This window comes from Amphibalanus amphitrite, unplaced genomic scaffold, assembly GCF_019059575.1.
Source record: "Amphibalanus amphitrite isolate SeventyFive unplaced genomic scaffold, NRLGWU_Aamphi_draft 000082F_arrow, whole genome shotgun sequence".
Lineage (NCBI taxonomy): Eukaryota > Metazoa > Arthropoda > Thecostraca > Balanomorpha > Balanidae > Amphibalanus > Amphibalanus amphitrite.
The window spans coordinates 531,599-551,970 of NW_024881578.1; the positions used below are offsets into that span (position 1 = coordinate 531,599).

Sequence of the window (20,372 nt, forward strand, 5' to 3'; positions counted from 1 at the left end):
CTGACTTGTGACCTGACCTGGTATGACCAGTGACCTCTAATAGCAACATATGTACTAGACAACTGACGCCTTATCGCTTATTTTCGACAAAATGCGTTTTACTCGGTGTTATAGCGCTTTCCCTAGAAGCCCCGTGAACGGTGAAACATTTTATCTTTGACCTGACCTGTGACGTCATCGGTGACCCCGAGGTCAATGAAATTTGGTTTCCTTCGATAAATTTGACAGGGCTATCGAACGCCGTTTGAATTTTCCGGATCCGCCCAGTAGTTTCGGAGATACGAGGGAGGGGGGGGCAAAAAAATGCCCCCCCCCCACCGCGCGGAAGGTGGCTGGAGGCCCACCGCCTCGCCGGGTTAACGTCTGCTTGGAGGAAGAAACTCCTCGGTCTATATAGAATATATTTGAGAAAACGGTGGCCGTAAATTTATCCCGGCTGTCTGGACAACTGTATTGTACAGTAGTCCTCCAATTTGGGGCATCGTCACTTGGTGCTCTGATTGAGCCGTCCACGTGACGCGTTCACCCTTCGGCTCTGAAGTGGCCGACCGGGCGCAACTCCAGCTCGTGTATGGGTCGGCAGCCTCGTATGGGTCAGCCGGCCGCGTCCTCAGCCCTGACCGCACCCTGACCGTATGGGTCGGCCGGCCGGGTGCTCAGCCCTGACCGCACCCGAGCGCCCGATTCCACTCGGGGCCCGGCTTTGGCAGTCAGCCTGTCCAGCCATAGCCAAAGTCCCTTCAACTGCGTCCCGGCAACAAACTACATAATCACCACGTGTTTCCTTCTTTCACTTGCGACTTGTGTTAAATTTAGTAACACATTTACCTTTTATTCTGCAGATGTATTCACACAGGCCTTGTGTGTTGAAGACACAATGATATTGTGTTTTAGGACACAACACGACTGGGTTAACACATTTGTAAATTGACACGTCGGCGACGGGTCAAAAAATGCATGATGCAGGGTACACAAGAAAGCCTAGTTAACACGCTCTGCCTGTGCGTTTTTAGTCGTTCTTTGTGTCATTTGGTTTTCAGTGAGGTTGCGTCAAGTGACCTCACCTCGACAAAAAGTGCATCATGCATTTTTTGACCCGTCGCAGACGTGTCAATTTACAAATGTGTTAACCCAGTCGTGTTGTGTCCTAAAACACAATATCATTGTGTCTTCAACACATAAAGCTTGTGTGGATACATTTGCAGAAAACAAGGTAAATGTGTTACTCAATACACAGTTAGATATCGAGGTTTTAGTGACGTCATGATTTCTGAGATTTCGACCAAAACGGCATATGTTCAAAAAATCACATAAAAATCACAGAATAGACATACAGACATGCCGTAAACGCCATTAGACTGCCAATACCATGAAGATTTAAATGGTTATCTTCGAATTATTGATTATCGTTCCGCATTTTCCAAAATCTTGAACTGAGTCTTGGCAATTTCTCTACTACTTCAGACCATGATACATCCATTTCTTAAATGGAACTTTTTGAGCCAAACACGTACACATATGTTGAAATGAATGTCACCATCGTATTCTACGCCCAAAATTACCATAACACATGTGTCACAGGCTGCGAATATCAGTTTTGATTTTCGGGGATATGTGCCTACCCGGTTGACCTGACCTTGATCCTGACCTATGCTTGACTGACCCCTACATGGGGCTGACGCTCTTGCAGGCCTTATATGAAGGCTTGTGCACCGTTTTGACAGAGTTTATGACGAGAGGCGCCCATTGCGAAGTCCTGAAGTCCATGCTACTGAAAGCCCGATTTCAGGTGTTTGACCTGACCTTGACCCGACCTGTGACCTCAAAATTCAACTTTTAAGTACTCATCTGAAGCGTCTTGTCGCGTTTTTTCGTTTGCCGTCTCGTGCGTTTCGCTGCGCCTATTGGTTCTCGAGTTATCGGCTGTGGGCGTTTAACGTCCCCCCCCCCCCCCTCCCAGCAAACGGCGGTGGCGAAATATCCCAGCAAATGCCGGGCTATTCTGTTTGATGTGTTATCAAACGTGTCGAAGTTCCCGCCAAGCGTGAAAATACTCAGCCTTTTTGTGTTTTGGGTGCGATTAACACATGACTGATGTGTTACCAGTACAGAACATGCCCTCACTGTGTCGATTTGTTTTCAGTGTACACAGAGTGACCGATCGCTTTTAAACTGTAAGCGATTGATAAAAGCTACAGTACGTACAAAATGTATATCGCAGGATTTCGATATCCGTGACCTACGGTCAGGTCAACTTTGCGACCACTCCGTTTTAATTCAATCGGAGACCAGTGAAACGCGCCTGTTTTGGACGGATGCCATCCTACACGGAGAAAAATATTTACTCCCCGAAGGATTTACAAACACCTTATTTCGGAAACTCCTTTTATGGGTGTTCATATACCACTAACTTTGGAGTATTCCATGACGAGGCAGAGTCTCATTTCAAATGCGCTTTTTCCGAGCGCTGTAGCTTTATTGGTTTCCGAGTTATGCGCCGCTTTGTTGAAATCAGCATTTGAACTGAAAGTCGGCGAAATTTGGCCTCCGATCTCTGGTGACCTGACCTTTCACCTGACCAAAAAAGAAACTGAAGAAACTTCATTATTATTTTGAACGTTCTTTCGAAGGCCCCCGTATCGCTACGGGGCCAGCAGAGCTAGAATAGGATGTTCAAACACTGCCCCCCCCCCCCCAGGATGTAGAAAGCCGGGAGCCCCAACGGGGCGCGGGTTATCTCGGTTACCTAACCAGCCAACATTTACTTCGACTTGTGATCGAGTAAAACCATCTGCAAGGGTGAGCTGAAGTCAGTGGACAGTGGACACGTCCGCGCTCAATGTTTTCAATGGCCTCTTCACCCATCCCACAGTGAGTAGGCCTGGGCACACACCAAACTAAGAAAAAAGGTAATCAAGTAAAAACATTCAAAAACACAAAGCATTCGTGGGAAGTAAATTTCCCGAAACGAAAATTAGTAATTCCGAACGAAAACTAGTACTGAACTCTCGTTCAAACCAAACATTATATTATTCGTGATTGGTACATACGTCTATGTCGTTGACAGCTCTCGGGGCTGGGTACAATGGAGGTACAGCCCACAGCTGAAGTAATGTGCGGTTGTGCTCAATGTCACCATCTCAATCAATCTCTACCAATCAACCAATCTCAGTACCAATCTCAACGGATGGCTTCGACTTACGATTTTTAAATGCGCTGTGATCGAAAAGAAGACGTCAATAGATAAACTTGCAGCTGCAAGGGTTACGATACATGTAAGCTACATTCAAAGTTTCATTGTAGTCTGGCTAGTCGTTCCCAAGCTTCAGAAGCAGAATATACCCATGACTGAAACCGCACATTACTTCTGCTGTGGAGTGCACCATTTGACACTGTTTATTGCAGGACAGTATTCAAACAAAAAGCACCTCATTTTCTGATCTGCATGGGTGCTGCACTTTCACGCTTCCCATGCGGCTGGCTCGCAGTGTTCACAGCCCGACGAAATGGTGGCGACGTTTCAAATTCACCAGCGCGCATTGTCATGAGTGGTACTGGCTGCTGCTCGGAGACAATTATATTCAAAGGTTGGTGCTAAATAGCTCCTGACACTCTCTATTAGTTCGCTTGTGCGTTTTTTATTGAAAAACAAACCCGAGATGGTCGTTTGGGACAGCTTTGCACGAGGTAGGTATGCTATTTTCATCATTCCGTTTATTACTCCAATGCACAAACGATCATGAAAAACATCTAAGAGTTGGCACAAAAGCACGAAGTGCTTAATTCAGGGTCAATTGTCTTTGAGCATAGATAACTTTATATCTTTATAGCGGATGTGTGGATATCTGCTATGCAATTGAGCAATGCTTTGAGAGAAAGGCGCTGCTTCATCTTCAATCCTAACGAAAAATAGCGCACATGCACCGAAACATGCGGATGTGACACAACGATCAAATAATTTTGTTTCTGTCCCAGGACATTCAAGTGACTAGTTTAAGTGACCTATAATATGCATTATGCATAAGCAAAAATGTCAATCCAAAATCATGCCGGTTTACTTAATTGAACTCACCCCTAGGGTGTTAGTTTTGCGTGTAATGGCAGTACGTAGGTATGGTACTGCACTGCGTATCGATCTAATGTAGCTGAACAAGAAATGTTCAGTTCCTATTACTATTTATGTTCTATATCGTATTACGAGTAACACAATGCAAGCGGGGATTCTTTGTTTTAGAGCTCGTGTAATGTGTACCCTTACCAAATTCAGCGACATCGTAGTCATACGAATCCGAATCGAAATAGTACTCAGGCTGCTCTCGTACTTCGCACTGTCGGGCTTCTAGCTGCAAGTCTGAGGTAAGCAGCCAGCCATAAGTCTGAAATTGTCAATTGTGTTACATGAGCTCACAATAAGTGAATTGTTTTCGTCTATAGCGTGAGTGAGTCCATAGGTGGAACTTTGTGCCGAGGTGGGGGTGCCCGGGCGCAGCAAAGCCGCGGCCGCTCTAGCGGTGACCTAGACATCCACCGTCTGTTGCGGCTCCAAAGCCAAGCCGGCGTGGAATTGGGAGAGTTTGGGCAACCCCAGCTCGGCACAAACATCGACCTATGAGCATGAATATTGACCTAATTAGAGAAATAGCTGAAGGACCTTATCTGGTTGCGGGAGATGGCTGACAATGACCTGTCGTTCTCGTCGTTCAGCCAATGAGTGAACTTCAAATTCAGCGTCTTGAAACAATGGCGAGGAAAATCTTACCAAGGCACGTACATACATTTAGATACAACATTTATATTTTATCTCATAACGATATGAACAAGGGGCACAAATGCCCCTTCAACACTTGCATTTTGACATTTGGTGTTCGTTAACCCGCGCCCCGCTGGGGGGGGGGGGCAGAATCTGCCCCCCTCCCCTTTTTCGCCAATAACTTCTAATCTAAATGCGGTACGCCAGCAACGTCAAACTTTCAGCACCTTATCATACATCAATTTGACACGTTCCCTGAACATTCAAGCAAAATCCTTTGGAAATTTCTTGAGAAAATGACGTTTTAGTGACGTCATGTTCGCCATTTTCGCCTAAAAACGGTAAAATTTCAAACACCGCTAACATCTTCATTTTTAAAGGAATGAAGACGTAACAAAACAGGTTATACGTGATTCTACTTTGTCTATCAAAAGGCTATCTCGTTTTTTTTGAAAATTTTGGATTTTGGCCCATTTTCTTAAAAAATAACTAACTTTTCTGGGAAAATAATTATAAAATCCAAAATTTTGAGTGTATAAAAAAAACGGAATATATGTCAGAGAAGTGGTCTATGTGCATCTCTTCATACCAATTTTTAGAAGAATCGGTTAAAAATGTGGGAGTTATTTAAAATTTTATGACGTCACGACACACATAAATTTTGAAAAAAAATTGGAAGTTCTAGAACTCGTACGGAAACAAAAATAGCACCATTCGATTCGCTGTGAAAACTGCATCAGATAGACACCTTTGATGCCTTAAAAACTAACTTCAAAATTTGACCTCACTTGACGTGACCTTGACCTGACCTCGACCTGAAACTCATTCAGAGGTGGTCCATATCACTTACTGAGTGTGACTATTGAATTCTATGAATAAAATGACCCATAAAACATGTGTCGCACATGCCCTTTTCTATATTTTGTTTTTGGTGACCTGACATGACCTGACCTGACCTGACCTTGACCTTGACCTTTGAATGATATTGTATGCAATGAATTTTGTCTTGGTAGCCTAAGAACACGTTTTGGGCAATCAGTCTCAGTCCATTCTTCGGCAACTACGTGCAAGACCGATACTGTAGAAACTAGTGGTGTCAATCGGAACTTGAATCTTCGGAATTCCGATTTTGTCCAATGTCCAATTCGGAATTCGGTTGAACAATTCCAGCAGGCTTTGGACAACTTTGGACAGCCGCTTGCTACATCTCAACATTTTTAAGGAGTAATCGTGTTTAACATTGATTGGCTTTTAGAAAGCTCAGCTTTCAATCTGATTAACACTTTTGAGCTGGTAACGGTACATGAAAAGCAAATTAAATAACAGTGTTGAGTGTAAACTATTGCGTAGGTGTCGGACATCTTTGGACAAATGGCTGGCTTGGACATTTTTTTGACGGACAGTTGACGTAAGCATTGGACATTGGACGGACTTTGGACATATGTTTTTTTTAATTGACACCACTAGTAGAAACTTGCATTTTGTACCCTTGACCTGACCTTGACCTGACCTCTGACCTACTTAAGCCAAAAATTTGTGCTCTTAACCCGCGCACCGACGGGGGGGCGGATATCCGCCCCCCCTGAGGTTTTTCGCGAATAGCGGGAAAACCGCCGCGCGTAGCGCCGCGAAATTTTGTATGACTATAACCTCATCAATTTTACACATGGTGTGCAAGTTTGAACCTCCTACCTTTCAAGGTCAGGTCACCAGGTCACTTTGAATGACCCAACGTCAAGTCACTTTTTTGCAACTTTGTCACCGTGCCAGAGCTACAGTAGATGTCGGAGGCCTTTGAAAGTCGCAGGATATTATTAGGTCATTAGTAGCTACAATTTGTATATCTCAGAATTTTGATATCGGTGACCTAAGGTCAGGTCAATTTCGCGACCTCCCCATTATAAGTCAATGGGGGAAAATCAACTCCCTGTTTTTACCACTAAAACGGGTGGGAATGGCCCCATATACCATACATGACTTCATATACGATCAACCTTCACTACCTTGAGGTCTGTTTTGCTGTTGGGCAGCTGCGAGGTCATGTGACGTCATCAAAGGTCACCAAAGGCTTTTGGCCAATAACTCCGTACAGGAACAAGATACTTACGCGTGGATGGTCTCATTGTGTTCAGCTCGTCAAGACGCATCGAATGATATACATGATGACCTCGAGGTCACGTGACCTGAGGTCAACCTTTGACCTTGACCTTTCGAGGTCAACATATATATCATTCGATGCGGATTGACAAGAGGAGCACGATGATGCCCTTAGTTTGTTCCTATCTTGACTAATTCGAAAGTTATTCGAGAAAAACTCTCTTCATATCTAGCGCCGCCATTTTGACTTTTTCGACCCCTGTGACGTCATCTTTGACCTGACCTGAAAATGACCTATGTAAAAATTGTAGATCTTGGCCGTGCGTATCCGATGCCGTTTACCGCTTGTCGCTATCTTGCTTCGTTCTCGAGATCTCAGGGGGGGGCGGTCATCCGCCCCCCCCCCGTCGGTGCGAAGTTGGCGCAGACCCCCGTCGGTGCGCGGGTTAAGATCCGCCTTGTTGAGAGCTTTCGATTGCCGTTTTTCCCGTCTTTCTACGACCATCGGTTCGGAAGTTAGACAGGGGGGGGGGGCAGAATCTGCCCCCCCCCAGCAGGGCGCGTAAGGCTGAATAGTCCAGCGGGGCGCAGGTTAACCAAGATGGTTCGGCACCCTTAACCCGCGCCCTGATGGGGGGCCATTTTGGCCCCCCTGTGGTTTTTCTTAAATAGCGAGAAAACGGCGGCGCGCAGCGCCGCCAAATTTTGGGTACCTTACCGGGCATCAATTTGACACCTTCACACAAAATCTCAAGTCACAGGTCACCTCAGGTCAGGAGTTATTGAGGTCAAACTGAGGTCATGTTCGAGTAAAAATGAGCAAAAAACATGACATCTTGAAACGCTCACCAATTCTACAGTTAACGAGCAATTTTATAGTTCTTTACGTGGTTGTGTAGAGAAAAGACGGCGCTACAAAACTGTTATCTTGGATTTTCGAAATTTTGGGACTTTGACCCCAAAAAATCAAAAAAAGTGATTTAAAAAAAAACTCAAAAAATTTCCAAAAATTTTTCGAATTTCGAAAAAAGCGGAATATATGTGATAGTCCCTGCGCTCTTCGATATACATACCAAATTTTAGATCGATACCTCTTTTTTGGCCAAGTTATAGCGAAAAAAACTGTTAAAAATTGATGACGTCAAATTTCTGAACTTTATTTTTAGCAATTCTAGACTTCGTAGCGCAAAACAGAGACCACCATTGAACTCCCCGTGACGAGCTGCATCGAATCGATACCTATTTTATGCAAAAATATCAACTTTGAAATTTGACTTAATTTGACCTGACCTTGACCTGACCTTGACCTGACCTTGACCAAAACGTGACCTAAGCTGGCCCTTAAGTCTGTCTGACCCACATAATCGCATTTGTCATGTAAAATGGACCATAAAACATGTATCACACGACGCTTTCATATTGTGACCCCCCAGTGACCTGACCTCTGTGACCTGACCTGGTATCAGTGACCTCAAATAGCAAAATATGTGTTTGAAGAACATTTCCCCATCGATGATTTTCAATGAAATGCATTTTACACGATTTTACAACGCAAATCTTGAAATGCCTGTAAACGGTGAAAATTCGACCTTTGACCTGACCTGTGACGTCATCGGTTTGACCGAGGTCTATGAAATTGGGTCACACGGTAGTTCCCCGTTGGGGCTATCCAACACCGTTTACCGCTTGTCGCTATGTTGCGTGGTTCTCGAGATCTGGGGGGGGGGGCAAAATGGCCCCCCATCAGACCGTGTTGCTCGGCAGACCCCATCTGGGCGCGGGTTAACCCGCGCCCCGCTGGGGGGGGCAGAATCTACCCCCTCCCCTTTTTCGCCAATAACTTCTAAACGCGTTACGCCAGCGACGTCAAACTTTCAGTATCTTATCATACATCAATTTGACACATTCCCTGAAAATTTGAGCGAAATCCGTCGGAATTTTTTTTTAGATAATGACGTTTTAGTTACGTCATGTTCGCCATTTTCGCCTCAAATACGGCAAAATTTCAAACGCCGCTAACATCTTCGTTTTTAACCCGCGCGGGGCTGGGGGGGGTAAATTTTACCCCCCCTCTCGCGAATTTTTGCGATATCTCAAAAACGGCGGCGCGCAGCGCCGCCAAACTTGCAGTACCTTTTTTACATCAATTTGACACGTTCCCTGAAAATTTGAGCGAAATCTGTCGGAAAATTTTTGAGAAATTGACGTTTTAGTGACGTCATGTTCGCCATTTTCGCCTCAAAAACGGCAAAAGTTCAAACGCCGCTTACATCTTCATTTTTAAAGGAATCAAGACGTAACAAAAAGGTTATACGTCATTTTACTTTGTCTATCAAATGGCTATCTCGGTTTTTTGAAAATTTTGGATTTGGGCCTAAATTTTTCAAAAAACTGACTTTTTTGGGAAAATCATTATAAAATCCAAACTTTTGAGTCTATCGAAAAAACCGTAATATATGTCAGAGACGTGGTCTATGTGCACCTACATACCAAATTTTAGAAGAATCGGTTCAAAAATGTGGGAGTTATTCAAAGTTTTATGACGTCACGACACACAATTTTTTTGAAAAATGACTTTTTTGAAAGTTCTAGACCTCGTACGGAAACAAAAATAGCACCATTCGATTCGCCGTGAAAAACTGCATCAGATAGACACCTTTTTAGGCCTTAACAACCAACTTCAAAATTTGACCTCACTTGACCTGACCTTGACCTGACCTCGACCTGAAATTCATCCAGAGGTGGTCCATATCACTTATTGAGTGTGCCTATTGAATTCTATGAGTAAAATGACCCATAAAACATGTGTCGCACATGCCCTTTTCTATACTTTGTTTTTTGGTGACCTGACCTGACCTGACCTGACCTTGACCTTGACCTCTGAATGATATTGTATGCAACGAATATTGTCTTGGTAGCCTAAGAACACGTTTTGGGCGATCAGTCTCAGTCCATGACTCCATTCTTCGGCAACTACGGTGCAAGGCCGATACTGTTGAAACTTGCAATTTGTACCCTTGACCTGACCTTGACCTTGACCTCAAACTTTAAATTAAGAACATGTTTTTAGTAGTTTGTGATGAGAGCTTTCGATTGGCGTTTGAATTTTCCAAATCAGACCATTAGTTCGGGAGATAACAGGGGGGTAAAATTTACCCCCCCCCCCAGCCCCGCGCGTTCGGCTGGAGACCCCAGCCCCGCGCGGGTTAAAGTAATCAAGACGTAACAAAAGGCTAATACGTGATTTTACTTTTTTCTATCAAATGGTTATCTCGTTTTTTGAGAATTTGGGATTTTGGCCCATTTTTTTTCTTTTAAAAAACTGACTTTTTTGGGTAAATAATTATAAAATTTAAAATTTTGAGTGTATCGAAAAAACCGGAATATATATCAGAGAAGTGGTCTATGTGCACCCACATACCAATTTTCAGAAAAATCGGTTGAAAAATGTGGGAGTTATTCAAAATTTTATGACGTCACGACACACAAAATGTTTGAAAAATGAATTTTTTCGGAAGTTCTAGACCTCTTACGGAAACAAAAATAGCACCATTCGATTTGCCGTGAAAAACTACATCAGATAGACACCTTTTTAGGCCTTGAAAACCAACTTTAAAATCTGATCTCACTTGACCTGCCCTCGACCTGAAATTCATCCAGAGGTGGTCCATATCACTTATTGAGTGTTCCTATTGAATTCTATGCATAAAATGACCCATAAAACATGCGTCGCACATGCCCTTTTCTATATTTTGTTTTTGGTGACCTGACCTGACCTGACCTTGACCTTGACCTTGACCTTTGAATGATATTGTATGCAACGACTATTGTCTTGGTAGCCTAAGAACACGTTTTGGGCAATCAGTCTCAGTCCATTCTTCGGCAACTACGGTGCAAGGCCGATAATGTAGAAACTTGCATTTTATACCCTTGACCTGACCTTGACCTCTCCTCTGACCTACTTAAGCAAGAAATTTTGGTCTCTTTAGATCCGCCTTGTTGAGAGCTTTCGATTGCCATTTCCCCCGTCTTTCTACGACCATCGGTTCGGAAGTTAGACAGGGGGCAGAATCTGCCCCCCCAGCAGGGCGCGTATGGCTGAATAGCCCAGCGGGGCGCGGGTTAAGGCATACTTTCAAATATCGACATTAAAAAAAGTTAAGTGAACTAACAGGGTCCCTATTTTTTGGGCATACGCGGAAAGATGCAGTCGGTAGAGAGAAGCTGAAGTTTAGCCGTCTATTGCTTTTTATGAAATGCATCTCTGCAATTTGCCGACACCATTCATATTATAGTGATGGCAATTACGAATTACGAAAAATTGTGATAACGATACCATCCATAGTCGAATTTCTAGCAACTTGACATGGCTAATTAACATGCACGATCAATATGCAATATGCATTATCAAATTCGCTGATTTAACCCTCGCCGGACCTATTGGTTTTCTACATACGCACCGGCCGAGGGGGGGGGGGGGTGTACGACCCCCCTTGCCGTTTCGCCCCTGGTGGAGCTAGCGCGTCGCGGAAAAAAAACGAGCGTGGCCGCCGTTTCAAGACGCAGAGATTGATATCCGATTTTAAGGTCCCAGGTCCACCGGTGACCTCTGAGGTCAGGTCAAGTGCCCTAAGGTACGGTTCAGTTTTTGGTAAATAACTTCGCAACACACGGCCACAGAGCCGCGATTTTGGCAGCATCGTGTTTGCCTTTCTCAGGCGCGTCGAATGATATACTTTTTTTGGCTGAGGTCAACTTAGGGTGTTGACCTCGGGTTACGGTCAGGTCAGCGCCCCCAGGTCACGACTCACGAAGTTGGTCGAAGGAGGTCATGTTGCATATAATTCGATTCGGCAGGTCTTTTTGAGTCCTTCGGTGGCTTTTTCGACTCGCTAGCTTAATTTGATCGGAAGTTATTGACGAAAAACTAATATGACCTTAATGACGTCATAAATGACGTCACGCAAGGTGAATATTGCAAAAGTCACGCATGGAGCCTTGCAAGGAGTGCATGAAACCACGATTCTGTGTGCTTGAGATAGTTGGATATTTTTTTTTCTGGTGCCAGAATAGCAGTTTTCATTTTTCCCGATTGACTTATAATGGTGAGGTCACGAAAATTACCTGACCTCATATGACTTTTAGGAAAAATCCTAGATAAACAAGTTGTGAGACACCTAATGGATAATAGGTCCTGCAAGTTTCAACTCTCTGTGATAGCTCCTCTGGCAGTGAGGGCGTTGCGAAGTTGAGACATCTGAAGACCGTGCAGAGGTTTACTTATAACGTCATAGGTCAGTGACCTGACCTGACATGAAAATGTAGTTGGGGTCAAAAGATCCGGCTTGAATCAAAGGTCAGGTACGCCAGCTTTCAGCTCTCTATCGCCGGCGTTTTCGGGGCTATCGCGAAAAAAAACTATGGGGGGGGGCGGCACCCCCCCCTCGGCCGGCGAGGGTTTTAACTGCTTAAGCAGATGTTTGGAAAACAAAATTGCAGCAAAGTTTGTCGTATATGAGTGCAAGTGAACATCCGAAAAATATCAACGTCATAGAGAACAGTCACTTGCATAACAGCCAAGTTACATAAACAACAGCCAAGAACAGCCAAGTTACATAAAACACATTGTTTTCCCTATCAAGTCACCCCTCCCCCTCCCCACTGCTAACCAGTTCCAGTTGCCTTACGAACATCTAAATACATGGTAAAACTTTCCATTTTCATTCTAAGTTCAAAACAATATTAACAATTACAGAATACAAGGTGATAAAAAACACCTGACGGCATTTGTCAGAAAAGGATTGTTGAACAATCTGAAAGCAGATGATGATTGATTTTACCGGACAATGATTTTACCGGATAATGACCCAATGTTAACGTAATGACATGATGTGGAGATGGAATTAAATTGATGAAATACTAGGACTTACTCCACAAGGAGATCGAATGGGTCGGAGCGCTTTCAATATGTATTATACATATCGTCGTCAGCGAATCAATAACGGGTCGAATCGAGTCGGGTATCGAAGAGTACCCGACTACCCGAGTACCCGAGTACCCGAGTACCCTCTTCGATACCCGACTCGATTCGACCCGTTATTGATTCGCTGACGACGATATGTATAATACATATTGAAAGCGCTCCGACCCATTCGATCTCCTTGTGGAGTAAGTCCTAGTATTTCATCAATTTGACCCAATGTTAGTTACACTTTTGGAGAAGTTTTATCGGAACCATGCATAAAAAATAATCATCTAGAGTTCATCAAGCTTTAAATAAAATGTTTAAAAAAAAATCTAAGGATATTTAGTGGTGCTCTTGCTGATGACTACATATGTGGCAATGTATTGCGGATGAGCCGTAGAACGAATATTACATAGACAAATTAGTTCGTGATGGACTCCATAGAGCGAAAGAATCAACAAATTTGCGCTAAAACATGGCGTTCGTAAATAAATGTACCAAATGTACGGCATAAACGTCGGCAAGAATTTTGAATGCCCTCTAATAAATACTGTTTTACTCTACTATCACTATGCCATTTACATAATATCACCATAATAAAAGTAGAATTATGTACATTTTGGAGCTGATATGCATTTTGAACGGCTCAAAAATATTAAACGGATATGATATTGAGCAGCCCGAGGCGCGCTGATGGTCCTCTTTTGGTCCAACTAATGCTGAGCAAACATACCGTTCACAGCTGCATTTATCAGATTTTGTGTATGTAAGATTTATCATCGAAACTCTAACCGTAAATGCAGTTATTTTGAGAGAAATATCGACATTGATCCATATTACTACATAATGAGACAAATGGCTACTGAGCAGTGTGTGCTTACAAGTGACAATAATACTAAAAATAATATAATAAACCAGCTCCTCGCTAGTCGACGCAGACTCGGACGACAAACGGTGCTCATTCGGTGAGAGCGAATCGGCGGATCTACTCACATCGAAGGCGGTGAGTGAATCGACGTTAACAGTTGTCCAGTGGGAGCGAGGTCCCCACGGACGCCACCTTCCGAAAGGCTGGAGCCTCGGAAGATCATCTGCCAGAAGGAAACACATGACATCATTTATGATTTCTCAATATAACCAAAGGAGACACCAAGGAGTGGGAAGACGAATGGGAAGGTGACTTTCATTTTTCAGAGTCTTGAATGCATCATTTTGCGTGTCTTTACGATATCTGATAATGAGAGCGCGTTTATGAGCCAGCTCACTGTGCTCATATAAATATATGTATCGCTACGTTCGCCCCACCTCGCCAGTGGTTGAGAAATACTAATGATGATGCGCATATTAGTGCTGGGCGAAATGACTTCACAATTTTCTCCTTTACATCTTCTAAAAGTGAAGCAGATATCGCCACCATTTCGGTTCCCACAGCATTTTATTGAAATTGTTTCGGACATACCCTGTCGAGTTGGAAGAATCAACAAAGTGTTCTATCGGACTTTCCAAATTATAAGATTTCATCACCCAGAAGAAATAAGCAAAATACGCAAAAATCGAATTTGGAAAGGTGGAAAAACATTTTAAACAACGTTCACGACATATCCAATTTCATTAAAGTGATTCAGTTTTGATACTCATGACGGCCCAGGTTAACCCGCGCCCTGCTGGGCTATTCAGCCATACGCGCCCTGCTGGGGGGGGGGGGGGCAGATTCTTCCCCCTGTCTAACTTCCGAACCGATGGTCGTAGAAAAATGGGGAAAACGGCAATCGAAAGCTCTCAACAAGGCGGATCTTAAGAGCCCAAACTTTTTTGCTTAAGTAGGTCAGCGGTTAGGTCAAGGTCAGGTCAAGGATACAAAATGCAAGTTTCTACAGTATTGGCCTTGCACCGTAGTTGCCGAAGAATGGACTGAGACTGATTGCCCAAAACGTGTTCTTAGACTACCAAGACAATATTCGTTGCACAAAATGTTATTCAAAGGTCAAGTTCAAGGTCAGGTCAGGTCAGGTCACCAAAAACAAATTATAGAAAAGGGCATGTGCGACACATGTTTCATGGGTCATTTTACTCATAGAATTCAAAGGCAAACTCAATAAGTGATATGGACCACCTCTGGATGAATTTCAGGTCGAGGTCAGGTCAAGGTCAGGTCAAGTGAGGTCAAATTTTGAAGTTGGTTGTTAAGGCCTAAAAAGGTGTCTATCTGATGCAGTTTTTCACGGCGAATCGAATGGTGCTATTTCTGTTTCCGTACGAGGTCTAGAACTTCAAAAAATCATTTTTTTTCAAAATTTTTGTCTGTCGTGACGTCATAAAATTTTGAATAACCACCAGATTTTTGAACCAATTCTTCTAAAATGGGTATGTATGTGCACATAGACCACTCCTCTGACATACATTCAGTTTTTTTTCGATACACTCAAATTTTGGGTTTTTATAATTATTTTCCCAAAAAAGTCAGTTTTTTAAGAAAAAAATTTGGGCCAAAATCCAAAATTTTCAAAAAAAAAACGAGATAGCTATTTGATAGAGAAAGTAGTATCACGTATAACCCTTTTTTGTTACGTCTTGATTCCTTTAAAAATGAAGATGTTAGCGGCGTTTGAAATTTTGCCGTTTTTGAGGCGAAAATGGCGAACATGACGTCAATAAAACGTTAATTTCTAAAAAAAAATCCGACGGACTTCGCTCAAATTTTCAGGGAACGTGTCAAGTTGATGTATGATAAGGTACTGAAAGTTTGACGTCGCTGGCGTAACGCGTTCAGAAGTTATTGGCGAAAAACGGGAGGGGTGCAGATTCTGCCCCCCCCCCCCCCAGCGGGGCGCGGGATAATCTGCACGCGGGTAGGTACTTCAAACTGATGCGTCCTTAAAAAGGAAAAAATGATGCCGTTTGAATTTTTAGCCAGTCTAGTCTAGTATTAATGAAGAAGGCGCTGAGTGCACCTGAGATGGGGTGGGGGTGAGGGTGCGGCCGGGGCATTAAAAACCAGTTTTATCATCATCACTTACCAATCAGCTCATGATCTTCTGAGAGTTGACCATCTAAAAACAAAAAATGCCAGGCGTCAATGTCGCAGCTGAAACATAGTTGTAGCTATAGTCCTGAAAGATTATGGTTGATTATTTCGTTAAAAGATATTGAACAAAGTCTCTATTTGCTAAAGTGAAATAAATGTCTTTTGAAAACCTAGCGAGATGCACAGCAATGATAATCATATGTCGTACAAAATAAACCCGACTCACATAACTAGTTAACCCGCGCCGTAATGGAGGGGGAGGCGTTTTCATGCCCCCTCAGGTTTTTTTTTGCGAATAAGACAACATTTGACCTTTGACGGCCTCTGGTGACCTGACGGCCTCTTTACCTGACGTAAAAAGACCCCGACAAGGGTTGACAAGGATGCTTCTCAATCTCAAGGTATGTATCTACATATGCCATTTCGCGTACACTCTACAGCAATTGCGTCGAGGTATCTAGCCAATAGTCATGGCACATGTCCAATTTGTCCATGGCTAGATACCTCGACGCAATTGTTATATGTAGAGCGTAGACGTTTTACTGAACTAAAACACACCAAAAGTCGTACTTATATTAACGTAAAATGGCGCTCTTCCTATAGGATATTGAGAAGACTGGTCATTGGAAACCTTTAATTTAGCATTTAACATATCAAGAAAAGCATATATCATAAGCAAGAAAAGCATATATATATATATATATATATATATATATATATATATATATATATATATATATATATATATATATATATATATATATATATATATATATATATATATAATCGTCTGGATGGAGGTACCATTTTGGTCTACAGGGGGCGAAATCCGCGGAGTGTGCGTTTTTACCCCAAATAGTTTTTGTGCAATAACTTTTTACTCATTTTATTTATTTAGTTATTTGGGGTCAAGGACAACAGGCATACGTGGGCCCATTTAATGTCCAAGCACTCAAATCAGTCAAATGTTACACACAAACAATGGGACAAAAACACTGCAACTACGAAAGAATTTTACAATTCTTTTATATATGTTGACACATCGGCCCTAAGTTCCCTTAATGAGTCATGGAGTACATCAGCATCAGTACACTGAAACAAAAACTTATTAACAAACGATAGAACTCTAACAAAAAGTGACCTCTGCACCGACTCTACTCTCGCAAATGGAACATGAAAGACACCACGTGCTTGTTCGGTGTTTCTCGTTGCCCTTGGCGCGATAAGTAGAGGGAAATGGGCTAAAAGGGCTGCACAATCAGTATGATTTTTATACACAATTTTTATTTGTACAATTTGGCAACAAACATAATGTCATATTGTCGACGCCTATTCTCTAGACATGCGACGCCAAATAATCGCAGCAAGTCACTGTAATCAATAGCTGATGATGAGTCTTGACATCGAGTATAACAATATAGCCAATATAAGAAACGTTGTTGCACCCTTTCGATTCTGTCCAGGTACGTTTTTGCGGCACCTCCCCAAATAACACAACAATACTCGAGAATTGCTCTAACGTTACCATAAAATGCTGTTAAAATGGGCTTCCAGCTAAATGTTTTGACCTTGTGACCGGTTTGCATCGATCTCATGATGAGACCCATGACTCTGTTGCTTCTGGCTGCCGATAAGCCACATTCCGGTGATTGAGCGTGTGCCTCTTGCAGCTTCAGCGGCCGTCCCAGACGCAGGCAAAACCGTAACTAGCGTAATGCATATCGCACCTCCTGGCATATAGGGCTTTGCTCCTGGCACTGAGAACAGGAACTGCAACAGGAACTGTGGATTATCGTTCATGCCTGTGGCTGATAGGAAGACTATATCTATCATTGAGAAGGCTAGAGAGGGTTGGTGCGTTGAGCAGGTAAGCTCTTCTGTAGATAGCCGCTGGCCGGACTAGGCAATGTTGAATGACAAATATTCGCCCTACACTGAAAACCAAAATGAATCTCCTGATGCCCTGATCATTGAAGTCTATACCCCAATTATTCCCTTTTGATCTCTTCATTATACCTATGGGGTATATTCATGGAATCGCAATTGGCTTCATATTCCCATGATATTCCCTCGTCCTCCATGAATTATTGATTCTCTTAATAAGCTCTTGATATCACTCTGTGAGAACCATATTATGCCATTGATACCCCAAATTATTCTGCATGATTCCGTGCGTATAAGATGCTGTTGATACCCCAGTCGCTGATAGTTATGCCTTTATGATTCTCTATCTATTCTTGCAATATACCCTTTCATTGCCCAGAGGGTATCTTGCCGGAATCACAGGGAGGCTCATATTCCCTTGAGATGCTTTCATATTCTTCTGTTATGCTTCCTTTGCCTGATTCTTTCAAAATACTCTTGATATCACCCGAGTAGAACCATATTATTCCTCAATGATTCTTCGTTGGAAGCATCAGGAACGCGCCAAAGGTCCGCCATTTTTCTCCGCCATTTCCGGTGATCAGTGAAGAGCGGTGTTGGGTGCTGTGTGGTTGCGAGTGGTGCCATTTTTAGGCTGGAATTGAGCCTTATTGAGGGTGAGTACCATCCTTAGCAGGAACTCATATGACGATGAAATGGTCGACATCGTGGTCGAAGAAACAGTGGTGGCCAGCGCCCAGTGCCTTGAAGAGGCACTCCTTCTCTTCGGGGTCGCCCACTACGTCTTCAACCAGAAAGTGTCCCGTGCATCGCGCTCCACGATGTGGTTCATCGTCCACGACATCATGGGGCTGCCGGCAGAGTCAACAGCGACGGCGGACGCGCTGAAAAATCTGTCGGTGCTGACAGCATAGTGTGCCCGCGCAGTGAGGTAAGCCCAGGGGCGGAGTGGAGACGGAGTGATGGACGGAGATGATGGAGACGGACGTGATGGCCCGCCCCACAGGGAAAGGGGTCACAAGCGGCATGGGCGGGCCTGTTGACATCCTGTGGCAGCCCCTGGGCTACGTTGTCGGACTTCCTTGAGGTCAGGGAGGGGGAACTCGTAGGAGCCACACGCTCAACTTTCGTTGTGTAGCAAAGGTGGGAAAAACCACGCCATTTGAAGGGGCACCGGTTGTTTTGCGACTCATTCGTAAGAGAGAACGATCATCGTAGAAGAGCCAGCGGCGCTTCTCGTGTGTCATGTGTTTTTTTACAGCCTGGATCTCAACATGTGATGTGGAATTTGTTATATGAGGCGTGTGCGTGACGTATGTTTAATATGGATAGTACGAATTGCATGTCTCTTGGCAACTAGGAAGCTGTGATTTTGAAATGAATGCAGAGGAGTTGTCTTTCCAATCAATACAGTACGTTTTTCTTATACACACAAGCGTATCGTGGTTCCTGTTGGTGTGGCTGAGCGTTGATGGCATGGGCGGATCCAGGAAATTCAGAGGAAGGGCGAAGGTGGTTACATAAATGGCGTCTCTTACCTTTGTGTGGGTAAAGAAATCAGTGCGCTAGGTATCTCATGGGGATCTCACGAGAAATAGCATGACCCCGCGAGCCCATCCCTTGATCCGCCACTGCGGAACGAAGCATCAATGGGGTATATAGAGAGCATCAAAGGAGCATCAATGTGGTGTATAGAGAGCATCAAATCAGCATCAATGGGGTATATAGAGAGCATCAATGGGGTATGTAGAGACAGGCACGTACCCAGGATTTCGCCCAGGAGGGGGCCACCTGCTTTCGAAGGGGCCCCCGCAGTGTACAGGGCCCCCAGGTTTCCCGGGGGCCCCCGGGAGTCATGAAGAACCTTTCGATGGTGGGGGGGGGCATAGTGGGTCCGGTCTCTCCTGCAGACGTAGGTGAGAAAACGCCACGTGTGTGGGAAAACGCAATTCAGTTCTTTACAACCTAATGTAGCATTTGGTTGTGATTTCTCGCGTTCAACTTCATCAAAGTCAATTAAAACGGTCTCTGTAACGGTCTAAGCCTTGAGAAAATGTGGAAAATTGGAAAGTAGAAATATTTTTGCTTGAGGAGTGTGCATGAAACGCACGGCATTTTATGAGCGAGCGCCTCAATTAGGTACTGAACATCCTCCAATTCCGGATATGTAGGTATATAATATAATAGTGGGGAACTAGGGTTACCCGCGTGCTCCGCAACGCGAAGAAGGATTATTTGTGACCCGTGGGTATTGAATTGGTCTGTGTCGATTTGGCTGGTATCCATTTCGTTCGATTGCTTTTTGACGGCCAAGCATTTTGTAATAAAACAAAAAAAGATACATCGCACCGAGGTGCCCGTGTCGTATTATCATGCGTTCTACTTTAGAATGATTCGAAAACTGGCGTGAAGTCTTTTGAGGGCCATCGATGAATTTCGCTAAAAATGACAATGTAATGGTTTGGAACATTTACATTTTTAAGAATACTGTTGCCCGTCATGCAAAAATGAAGAGTGAATAATGGACAGAATTGAATACTCTTTCCAACGGTGCCATTTTTAATTGCCAGAGATATCAGATCATGGAGCAAAACCCGTGTGATTTATAAAGTGACACAAAATTGACAAACACCATTTTCTCCCGTGATTTG

The 20,372-nt window shown here is 43.6% G+C and overlaps 1 protein-coding gene across 12 annotated transcripts in view; it reads right to left on the minus strand.

Moving 5' to 3' along the window:
- Positions 1-20,372, minus strand: part of LOC122379649 (alpha-2-macroglobulin-like) — a 114,932-nt gene that overhangs the window by 47,724 nt on the left and 46,836 nt on the right. For 5 of the 12 annotated variants that reach the window (XM_043362012.1, XM_043362014.1, XM_043362013.1 and 2 more), the window contains exons 15-16: positions 15,830-15,862; positions 13,806-13,903 (exon numbers count right to left, since the gene is read on the minus strand). In XM_043362012.1, the coding sequence (XP_043217947.1) occupies positions 13,806-13,903; positions 15,830-15,862 (131 nt within the window). Of the gene's footprint in view, positions 1-4,258; positions 4,377-13,805; positions 13,904-15,829; positions 15,863-20,372 lie in introns of all 12 variants that reach the window. The other 7 variants (XM_043362020.1, XM_043362018.1, XM_043362016.1 and 4 more) reach the window with 3 other exon arrangements.